The 11,409-nt window shown below is 41.0% G+C and overlaps 5 protein-coding genes across 5 annotated transcripts; 1 reads left to right on the top strand and 4 right to left on the bottom strand. All coding sequences in view use genetic code 12, as the record gives it.

Annotated features, from left to right (window-relative positions):
• Window positions 1–257: 257 nt before the first annotated feature.
• On the top strand, window positions 258–1,424 carry PICST_33238 (conserved hypothetical protein; the record flags this gene model as incomplete). Its single annotated transcript, XM_001386194.1, has 1 exon — window positions 258–1,424. One exon carries the CDS (start codon window positions 258–260, stop codon window positions 1,422–1,424), a length of 1,167 nt encoding a protein of 388 aa, XP_001386231.2.
• A 111-nt stretch (window positions 1,425–1,535) lies between these two features.
• On the bottom strand, window positions 1,536–2,344 carry URA5 (orotate phosphoribosyltransferase). The gene has a single exon (XM_001385996.1). It carries the CDS (start codon window positions 2,293–2,295, stop codon window positions 1,636–1,638), a length of 660 nt encoding a protein of 219 aa, XP_001386033.2. The 5' UTR covers window positions 2,296–2,344; the 3' UTR covers window positions 1,536–1,635.
• Window positions 2,345–2,897: 553 nt separating this feature from the next.
• Window positions 2,898–4,403, bottom strand: JEN12 (Carboxylic acid transporter protein homolog; the record flags this gene model as incomplete). Its single annotated transcript, XM_001385995.1, has 2 exons — window positions 2,898–3,055; window positions 3,083–4,403. Coding segments are annotated over 2 exons (1,479 nt in total), but the record flags the coding sequence as incomplete, so codon positions are not given.
• Window positions 4,404–6,549: 2,146 nt separating this feature from the next.
• On the bottom strand, window positions 6,550–8,334 carry PICST_68242 (zonadhesin-like protein; the record flags this gene model as incomplete). The annotated part of the gene is made up of 1 exon (XM_001385994.1): window positions 6,550–8,334. One exon carries the CDS (start codon window positions 8,332–8,334, stop codon window positions 6,550–6,552), a length of 1,785 nt encoding a protein of 594 aa, XP_001386031.2.
• Window positions 8,335–9,785: 1,451 nt separating this feature from the next.
• Window positions 9,786–10,991, bottom strand: PICST_49214 (predicted protein; the record flags this gene model as incomplete). Its single annotated transcript, XM_001385993.1, has 2 exons — window positions 9,786–10,107; window positions 10,354–10,991. The coding sequence occupies 2 exons, from the start codon at window positions 10,989–10,991 to the stop codon at window positions 9,786–9,788; spliced, it is 960 nt and encodes a 319-aa protein (XP_001386030.2).
• Between the last annotated feature and the right edge of the window lie 418 nt (window positions 10,992–11,409).

The following is an 11,409-nucleotide window of genomic DNA, read 5'->3' as shown; positions in this document are numbered from 1 at the left end:
GGGAAGAATTTCCTTGGTGCACATCTGAGGCTGCATAGAGAACAATGCCATAGACAATAATCCGAAATACTCCTTCATTCCTGGTCTACTGGAGTAAAATCACGACATAACTGCCAATTGAAGGAATAAAATACCAGAAGTGGTCAGGCCAAGTGATACAGGTCATAGCTCGTTGATTTCCAAAAATTTAAGAAAGAATTGCCTAACTTCTGGGGTAGTTACAATTTCCAGTCTAAAGATCGATTGTCATATTTTCAATGTCCACGTCCGCTGAAGAAGGCACACACCTTAGTGAGAGTACACCATTGTTGACTAGCGGCTCGGGTCTGGAGGAAACTCGAACTAATCCTCGTAGTTCTGGTAGATCCTCTCGTTTCAGACTATTGATTATCCCCACGTTGATCATTATTGTCTTGGTCTACGCTACCAATTGGTACATTACTAGCCACAGCAGTGTTAACCAAGCCTTGCCATTTTTGGGAAAGCCTTTGAAACTTCGCGTCTACACCAACAACATTAGACTTGATAATCGTTACCCAGTCAAGGGCGAGCAGCCATGGTCCAAGCGTAAGAAGCAAGTCATCAACTCCATTGACTTCAACACAGCTTTGGGGCATGCCAACGTGGTATGCTTACAGGAAGTATTGCACAACCAATTGGTTGATATCCTTGAGGGGTTGAATAAGAACGCTGAGCAGATCTGGACCTATTATGGAGTGGGTCGCAACGATGGTTTAGAAGCTGGCGAATATGCTCCTATATTGTACAAGAACTCTGATTGGATTTTGCTCGATAACCAGACGTTCTGGCTTAGTGAAACTCCTTGGAAGCCAAGTAAGGGATGGGATGCAGCCCTTGAGAGAATTGTCACTATGGTCACATTGGAATCTAGGATTAATCCTTTGATCAAGGTGAATGTGTTCAATACACACTTTGACCATCGGGGTGTATTGGCTAGGAAGAAGTCGGCGGAGTTGATTGTTGACAAGATGGAAAACTTTAACGATAACCCATCGTTTCTTTGCGGTGACTTTAATACCCAGCCCAAGGATCAACCTTACCATGTTTTATCTGATGCTGGATTCAAAGATAGTAGAAAGTTGGTTGACTATGATTACTCATATGGCCATAGTACGACGTTCACCGGCTTTAATAAGGAGAAGGAGGACTCTTCTATTATTGATTACATCTGGTCACCATACTTTTCCCAAGGAAATTTCGGAAACGATACCTCGCCGGTTAAAGATTATGAAGATGAAGTAGCCAATGAGATGAACAACTACTACAACCTTGAACACCATTTGGTTTATGATATAGTAATCAAGCAATTTGGGATCTTGCACAATTACTTCAAAGGTTTTTACTTCTCTGACCACAGACCTGTCGTCGCCAGCTATGAGATAACTAGAACACATCTTCTTTAAGTACATGATTGATTTCTTTGATTTCTTAAAAAACATTGATCAAAAGTATTACAGATTCTACGAAGGTTATGCAATGTAGAAAAGTAGGCTGACGAGCGGAGTGGAATCAAGATAGAAAACAGTAAACTTATTTTATGTAATTCGTTATATTATCATGTCCTATTGACTCCTAGAAGTAGTGAGTCAATAATTACTACATATCTTACTACAACTAGTTCTTTGGAGAGTATTGCTTTCTATACTCCTTGATAGAAGCAAGCTGTTCCTCCGTAAGCTTGTGACTGAGAATCTCAACGATGTCAGACAAAGACACAATGGAAATCACTGGAATTCCGTATCTTTCCAGGACAGCTTGGGTAGCCGAAGTGTCGGAGTTTGCAGTGGTCTCTTGTCTGTCCAAGGCAATGATACATCCAACTACATTGCCTTGTTCAGCAGCGATGATCTGGAAAGCTTCGTTGATGGCAGTTCCAGCAGAGATGACATCGTCGATGATCAAGATCTTCTTGTCCTTCAAAGCAGCACCTACAATGGAGCCACCTTCACCGTGGTCCTTCTTTTCCTTTCTGTTGAAGGAGTAGAGAATGTTACCATAGTGCTCTGGGTCCAATTCGGCCAACTTGGCAGCGGTGATGGCCACCAAAGGAATACCTTTGTAAGCTGGGCCAAAGAGGACTTCGAATTCCAAGCCGGACTTGATGATGGCCTTTGCATACGAAGTAGCCAATTCAGACAAGAGAAGACCGGTGTTGAAGAAACCCAAGTTGAAGAAGTATGGCGATTGACGGCCGGACTTCAACGTGAAGCTTCCGAACTTCAAGGCATTGGACTCCAAGGCACTTTCCAAAAAGCTGGTTTGGTACGATTCCATTTTTTTCGCTATTCTAATTTATATGTCCAGATTTACGAGTCTACGAGCAGTTCCTCTCTCGAAAAGATAGCAGTATTGGATTGGAGCGTAACACACGAAATCTTTTGCGAGAGAGGAGAGGAAGAGAAGAGAGAAGGAGGAATACCATCAAGAACTGAAAGAAGCGATAGTAATATTCTGAAAAATTACAAGGCAGACGATGCTAGAGGAAAATTTTTCTGGTGCGCAGAGGTAACTACTGTGGCACGGGTGTAGCTTATCGGTAGCTTAGACACCCACTAACTGCTTAGATCTGTACGCTACCAAATCTTCCTACTATTTGTGCAAATATCTGAGTAGAAGAACTAGCAGCTACAGAGCAGTATCATCTGCTTATTGCCATTAACGGGAAGAAAAGCCTTCAGAATTGGTATACTACTTATACAGTGACAGAAAGTTCAAAATAAGTATAAATAGGAATATTCGTATATAGAAACATAACTAGAATTGAAATACTCCAATAAAATCATCTAGACCTTATTGGCAACCGATTTACCTTCGTTGTGAATTACTTCTGGCTTCATTATGACAGAAGCTTCTCCGGATTTCTTTCCTTCCACTAATTCGTCGTCGTCTTCGTAAGCATCTTCATCGAGAATATCGTCTCTTTCGATACCCAAGTCGGCACCTCTGTTTTCTGGTCCGATAAAGATAATAATAAGTTGGTAAACCAAGACACATGCCATGAATATGGCCATGGTCTTTCCGTAATCGTAGACATCTGGACCCTTGCCAGAAATTGGGAAACGTTCACCGATGGTGGCTTCGATGGTGGAGGATGCAGAAGAACACAAGTTACCTAACTGGTAGGCAACACCGGTGACGAAAGATCTGAACTGTGGTGGAGACAATTCTGACAAGTGGATTGGAACGACACCCCAGGCACCTTGGATACCGAATTGGAATGCGAATGCAGATCCTGCGTTAGGAATGAAGGCCCATGGATAAATAACAGCAGCACAAAGAATCGTTGCCAAAATGATGGCTAATCTACGACCAATAAAAGTAGACATGTGAGCGACAAAAATACCACCAGCGCAAGCACCCAAGTTGGCAGCAACATTAGCAACAGTACTCTTATCGGCACTGAATTGGTATTGGTTTTTGAGCATGGTAGGGTACAAATCTTGAGAACCATGAGAAGAAAAGTTGAAACCAGACATCATCAAGACACAGTAGATGACAATTAACCAATATTGCTTCATGGCCTTACGAGCTTGGGATTTGAAAGCTGCAACCTTGGAACCACCTTGGCCGCCAGCAGCAGCAGTTTCTTCCATTCTAGCCTTTTGCCTCAAGAAAGAATCGGTTTCAGGAGAGAAAAATCTCCATACCATGAAAATGACACCGACACCAGCAGAAAAGTAGAAGACATTTCTCCAGCTGCTGGTGTCTGCAATAGCTCTTTGAAAAACAACGGCCAACAAGTAACCGAAAGCGTAACCTTCTTGGAAGATACCAGACATTATACCTCTGGCCTTTCTTGGGGCGTCCGACAATGCTTCAGCAGCACAAATACCGAACAAACCACCCATGGCAATACCGAAAAGAGCTCTAACAGCCAAGAATTGCTTATAAGTTTGTACAAAACCAGTTCCGATTTGAATGACACTCAAAAGAGCCAAGTTGATAATGTAGGGCCATTTTCTACCACGAGTATCACCAATCAAACCAAATATAATAGCACCGACAGTTCTCAACATCAACACCAATGTAATACCCCAGGAGATATCTTTGACTGACAGATCCAAAGCTTCCGCAATGTTAGTAATGTTCAAAGAAACGGTGAAAAAATCAAAAGCATCCCAGGTCCAAGCCCAGAAACCAAGGAAGAAGAAGTTCCATTCCCTTAAGCTGACTTCTCGCAAGGCAGAGAAAGGGTTGTAGATATCGGCCCAAGTGTACTGCTCAAGTTCTTCCTTTGGGACAAACAAAGATCTAAATCTCGATCCAAAGTAATTCTTGATAGCCTGAGCAGTGAATTTTGGCGGTTGCACAATGTGCTTGTTGTGATCACGGATCTCTTGAAGTTGGATCGATTGAATAGTATGAACTGACTTGGTATCCATTGTAGCTAAGAACGGTTGATCGGGTTGTTCGCTGATGTTAGAAAAGTGAAAAACCTTGAGAAAGATTATCGGCAGACGCCAGATTATATATACGATTTTTTCAGTTGGTTAGATGGTGAAGCTAGTTAGATCATTTCTTGAAGAGGACAATGGTACCGCTGGCGCACATTTAGGCTGCGAATGTTGAACGGGGCGAGTTCATTTTATTTTTTCTACATTAAAAAATTCGGAGTATGCACTATCCCAATTATTTTGAAGCGTTTCCATAGAAGTTACATTTCCAAATTAGTCTGCAAAGCTTTTCAGTGTATTCTGGGAATTATCTAAAGAGAACCTTAATGATGAGCCAATAATATTCTGCACTTTTAGCATTTGCACGTAGGCGAGTATGGAACTGCCGTTTCTGACAGGTGAGAACCAAGTAATAAAAAAAAAAATAGCTCGGAGTATCTCCAGGCAGGCTGCATTTTTTGAAATTTTGCGGGGTGAGAAATAAATGCTTCCAAATGCTAATTGTTCAAGTCCGGGCTAGGGTGGGGGATAAGAGCACACATCTGAGCTGTTTTTGTGGTAGTGTGATACGATCATAAATGAAATGGTACCATCGGAGATTGAATATTTCCCCAGCATTGGGTCTTGCCTTCCCCACTCTCTTTCCATACCCCTGGAGTTCGTATCAAATAAACCCGCTTGTATCATTTTGATTGTTAAAAATTGCTTTGTTAATGGAGTTTATTTCGGAAGGTCACAATCAATCCCCCAACAATTTCACCACAAAAATCTATATACACTGCGCGGTGTAGCCAAAGTCAATTTCAAATCAATTCAAAATACTTCTTCAACCGAAAAAGAGAGTTCAATCGCTTAACATTTTGTAGATCGTAGGCATTATGAGGATCTGGTACCTCGTCCGACGTTGCACACGGTGTCGTTGGCGTTGTGAAAGTATTATCATTATGGCACCAGATTTAACTAACAATACTCTACTTTTGTGTAAAAGCGAGTGGGGGTGTGGAATGTGACTTTCATTTTTCCTTTCTTTTCGCACACTTGGCCTGTCAAACAGCCGCGTTATTACTAGCTTCAAAAACTCGCTCCCTCTTTCTGGGTAATCCCGGGCTCCGAATGTAGGGAGTATCCTCAAACGCCCATTTTTTCGTGTAAACACTTAGCCCCATTGCTAAAAAATATGGTGGGGTTAAACTTTTACATAAATTATTTTTTGCGTGTTCTACACCATGTTGCTTAACTATTTTGGGCATTTCTTGTGCATTATTTTTCTTGGACTGAGGAGCGCTCGGAACAAATGGTTTGGTGTTACATTATTGCGTACAGTCCGCATGCAACACTAATATGCTATGGTTGCAACGGCGCTCCTCCGAGTTATTTAGGGAATTTAACGAGAGAATAGGTTCAACCCCACTTTCTGACTGTTGTATCCTTGCAGATTAATGGTGCATTCGCAGGCATATTTCTTTTGCTGTCTTCCGGTTTCTTCCATTCTTCTTGGTCCTTGGTCCTCTTTATGTCGTGCATTACTTCGATTGTGGTCAAAATTTCTTAATTATATTCCTATCGCAGACAGTTGCAAAATATCATCTATGAACTAAAAGATCGCTCCGAGCCAGTCCGCAGTCCCCCACTCTCCTACTCGTTATTCTTTGATCGAAATTCCAAATGGAACCCTAGATTTGCCGTATTCATGCATGGACTATTCACCAGTTGGGCGAGCAGAGCAATCTAAGGTTTCGACTCCGCATTATGTTATTCAATTTGTGGAGAACCAAGCAAGATCAGATGAATGGGATCCAACACTCGATAGACCTCGCGTCCGCAGTCACCTTGTTCCTAGTGGGAGACTAAGCATAGCCACAAAAAAAAAAGTATTCCGAGATTGTCCTATCGTAGTCTACTCCCCACCCACAGGAGCACATATTCAATGAAAGCCGAGCTAAACCCCGTAATAATCTCTGGAATAACCGAAGAGGCTAAGCTTCTATTGGTGGCTCAACTACGTTACTATCAGCTACAACTGCAAAAAAATTCAGATATTGTACAATTCAACATCATTAAAAGGTGGACTATACCCCACCCCTACTTCGAAGAACCTTTTAGGAAACAGGGTTTCCCGCATTCGCTGATAATTTCAGCTACGACGTTGACGGTGACGGAGTACTCTCTTAAATAAATCGTCGAAATCTAATTCGATTTCACTAATAAACTCATCCAAAATCAGCTTGTCATGAATATATCTATCACAATCATTTGCAATAAGAAATAAATCCGGCTCGTTGATTTCTTTGGATATTCGCTTGACAAAATCAACTATGGAGTTTCTTTCATTGTAAGTTTCTCGGTCAATATCATCTCTTATCCAATTCATGCCCCAGTTCTTGATACGTTTTTCGACAGAAGGATCAATCCGATACCATTCTTCTAGAATTTCGTAGACAGTAAATATGTTGTGATTCATGTCAATAATTACAGGATGAGTACTTTTAGGCAAAACAGTATTGTCCTTTTCTGCTCCAGAATAAATAACTTCATTAGGACCCTTTTCAATTAGGGATGAAAAATTATCCAAAGCTATATTAATGTTACGATTTAGGGATCTCACTTGGTTCAACACTTGTTGGTCGGAAGTAATTAATTTTAATGCTTCAATATGGGCAGTATTCAAATTATGAATTTCCAGCCTTGTTTGTTTTAATTGGGATTTAATAAATGCTTCCAATTCAACTTTTCTAATTGTTCTTTTTCTTCTTGTCGTTGGAGTTGGTATTAACTGTGAAGTTTCTTTATTGGTTTGCTGAGAGGATGCTATTTCTTCTTTTTCACTATTAGTATTTGTCGAGGGTTGTGTTCCTGATGATTTTTCGGTAGCCCCTTTGGATACTCGTGTTGCTAATGATTTATTCGATTTTTTGTTTGCTGTGTTACTGAAATCAACTGGCTCACTTGACGTATTAACAATTGGTTTGTGGTACCACGGGTATTTCCCAGTTTCTATGAAAAACAAATAGTCATAAGCAATATGTCGATCGGGAATATCCTTGTTCTCAAGATGGTAGACCAAGAAGTTGATCTCCTGGAGCTTGCTGAAAGCCGGATCCATTTTCTTCAACCGAATTATTGGGTTACTACTGGCACTGATTGCAAATTGCTCCTCGTAGAATTCTTTCATTAGAGGACCGGTAACAAAAAAATTGTCAAGCTTTTTCTTACAACAGAACCGAATATAGTGTTTGAACGTGGTTATGTACCTCTTTCGAGTTTCAAACTTTAGTGATAAGAGTCTGGCTCTGGCTACTGGGTTTGTAAGGACCTCGTCGTCGAATTTCTTGAACATCCGAATAACCTCTTCTGTATCTCTGCTCATAATTCTCTTGTTAATTTTAATATTGTCTGAGTTGCTGGAAACAGTTGATAATTCTGGTTCATCACCCATATCACCATCTGAGAGCCCAGATATCGAAGAAGGTGAGTCCTGCCGCGTACTTGTTGGGTTCTTTTTACCCACCTTATGGGATATAATAGACATGATAGGCATATTTGTTTTAGGAGTTGAAGTGTCCTTGGGTACCTTGGAAGATGTCCATTCCGAAGAGGGTGTACTTCTGTCGTTGTTTGGGCGCGTATTTGCTGATTCAATTGAAACTGTGGAATCTAGAGCCTCTGTCGTTCTTTTCTTTTTGCCTCTAAGTGAGACATCCTGTTCATCTGGTTGCTCAGGAACTATGGAGGTCACTTTTCTTTTTCTGCCTCGCGTTTCCTTCTTCGTATGGACCGACTCCGAAGCTGTTATTACATCTGCATTGTGTTGAATTGCTCGACTCTTAGATTTGCTTGTAGGTATTTTTTTCACCTCCTTGCCGTTCTGGCCAAGCTCTACAGATGCTGGATCCTTTCTTCCGGATCTGGTGGATACCATATCAACAAATATGGTTCCACTAGGTGGATGTATTGAATCCTAGTGATGTGATGAATGAATTATATATTTTAAAATTGATGACAAGATTCAACGGTTTCATAGAATCTATTTTTTTTTTCAAAAATTTTTTTCTGTTATTTCAATCACCCCCACTTCCTTCATGGACAAGGCTCAAGTCCAACTATAAAATAGCAGCGACCCAACCTTCCAAACAGCTTGTTTCAGCTAATCTTCAGACTCTAGCTGAGACTATAACGACAACGATTGGATATGGAAAAGCAATCGATCATATCCGGAAGGTAATCTACGGGCGTGGAAGAACGTTATGCATCCCGAATGCTCCGATAAATCTGGGGAACCTATTGGTGACAGCGTAGGTTTTCACCTGTTGTAGAAGATAATTGCCGACTTGAAAGTGAATCAATTTCATCCAAATATTGTACAGCTGCATGAGATGCTTGCGATTTTTAAAATCCAGTCTCAAATTCATTTAAGACTCATGCATTCGTGATAAAATTAGATTTATGATTAATCTTAAACTTAATAAGGACAACTGGCTAAGGGTATCGCCGCTGGTGACGATATGTTGCTATGATCACCCGTAAATACTTCTGTACCGTTGCTCCAATTGCTTGATTATCGTCATATCTTTTCGAATTATTTCATCTCATGTATTTCATTTTATGCGTTAAAGTCATGCACAACGTATCTGTGGATTAAGGTTTTTCCGTTGGAGGAGATTGTCAATAGAGGCGTCTGGAGGAGATAGAGCCTTCCGCCACTTTTCCAAATGCAATTGAACCACCTGAAGTCACATTGTTGAAACAATATCAGCGCCTACTATCTTGATATTCTTTAAATAATAAACTTGTCCAAGAAAATGGCTAACAAGCAACGGCTGGCATCACATTGTGCATGGATTTGAAACGTCATAACGGTCTGTGCGACTAAAACAGCCGTGTGCAAGGTACAGACCTAGGACATAATAATTTTGTTGGTTTTTCTTAGCCTAAATGCTGCTCACAAAAGGATTGCCAAAAGCCGCTACAATACTTCTACGTTAAAAATCTATATTTGGACAAATTTGTCATCGATTGCAACCCGCCATATGCAACAAGCACATCTTGTCATCTTGCCTTATCTCCTGGGTTGTTAACATAAAAAAATAACCGCATCAAGCATGCAATCAGCACAAAGAATGCAAAAACCCACGAAGTACAAAAATAATTACATTTCAATACGACCTTCAGAATTAGGACTTTGCTGCACAATCGGACAACTCTCAATCTGTTGAACTACATTAGGAGGTCATATACATCACGTAAACGAAGGATCACAAGATATGGTATTCTCTATGAAATCTAAAGAGTATCTAGCTAGCTTTTTAAACCGGCAATTTTTGCAATTTTGATGTTCGTAAATCGTGATTAATTTGTATTCCAGATACAAATCTAATTCATCTTGGCTCTTTCTCTCAACAACTTCAATTCGTTGTCGGATTTTTGAGAACCCTTTTCAATAATCAAGTTACGCAACAATTTGTTTTCCATTTCCAATTGCTGGATCTTGACTTCGAATTCTTTGATAAGCTCGTTCAATGATAGTATCTTGTTTTCCATCTGTTTCTCCTTCAACTTCTTTTTAATCCTGAATCTAGCCGAAGCAGCCGTGTTGCGTCTGCGTTTATCGAGTTCGGCAGAACTGCCGCCGTTAGCCGAGGGCGTCAAACCGTCGTTATTAAAACTAGAAAATGATGAGGAGTTACCCAAATTGCTTAATGTGTCTTCGCTGGAGTTTGGTGTACGGATTGAAAAGCCGTTTGGCGATGTTTGTACTGTGGACGACGTTGGGCTCGCTATCGAGTACAGAGACGTAGATTGTCTGCTGTGTTGTGGAAATGGGTTATGTTCGTCTAAGCCGTAGAGTTGACTATGTTGCCTAACTGGCGAGTATCCGGAAAAACTCTGCCCGGGAATCTGAGCACTGAAAGATTGGTTTCTTTGTTTATGATGTTGGGACTGTTGCAGATGTTGTTGAGCGTGCTGTTGTTGCAGTACCTGTTGCACAGAAGGAGAGTTCTGCAGTTGGGGAATCGAATTTCCTAAGCTTGTTTGGTGCTGTGCTATCAACGCACTCAAAAGATCGATTTGGTTCTGAGACAAACCAGCAGATTCTAACGAAGACTTGGCTCCTGGAGGCACCGGGAACTTGGGAAGCTTTTGGAAGTTGATGTCGTTTAGCACACCAGCTCCATTCTGGTTGGCAAGGAGATGTTTCTGCTGTTGCTGCATGTCTGGCGAGTTGTCCGTAGATGAATCCAAGTTGAGAGGATGCTGGGTCATGAGAGGATCCTCTTCTGTCTTGAAAATGACTTCGTTCTCTTTTCCGTTATGATCACCAAAGTCTTTGTTACTTATTCTATCGTCGTCGTCGTCGTGATTATGGTTCTTGGGCTTATCTTCGTCTGGAAAAATGAACGAGTCATCAGCAAAGGCCGCTAAGTCGATGGAAAGCTGTCCGTCTATGTCCAAATTCGGTGTTAGATCACCGGCGGACGACGACGTCCCATTATTCATGAATGTGTCGATGTACACCAACTGTTCAAGAAGCGCCGAGCTCGTGGTATTGTTGTACTTGTCAGGGTTATGGCTGCTCATCTTAGGGGGTTGGCTGTGCGATGGGAGTCTGTTTTTTCTATTGTAGCCTCCTAAGATGTGAAGAGATTCTTTCAAATTATAACAGCGTGGAAATTTTCAAAAATTCAAGGCTCCTTTCACTCGGATCTTTATGTGAATTAGACATGAATGTAACATATATATACTATATATATGAGCTAAGCACGATTTCTACCATCAACTAATCAGTTGTAGAATTTGAATCCACAATTATAGTCTCCTTAGTTAAGAGAGCCTGTGTGCAGGTTTTGCCTACCTCGTTGGTATCCACAATCTTCGTGGACTCACTGTATTATATAGGAATGAGCGAAAAACAATAACACAATGACACGTGACTAGTAGTCTTTGCATGGACAATTTTTCAACCTGCGTTCCACACTTTCCAGATTTGGCTTCTGGC

Source organism: Scheffersomyces stipitis, chromosome 7 (assembly GCF_000209165.1).
Source record: "Scheffersomyces stipitis CBS 6054 chromosome 7, complete sequence".
NCBI classification, from domain to species: Eukaryota; Fungi; Ascomycota; class Pichiomycetes; order Serinales; family Debaryomycetaceae; genus Scheffersomyces; species Scheffersomyces stipitis.
Note: the sequence above shows the minus strand (reverse complement) of the source record. Positions and strands in the feature narration are given on the sequence as shown.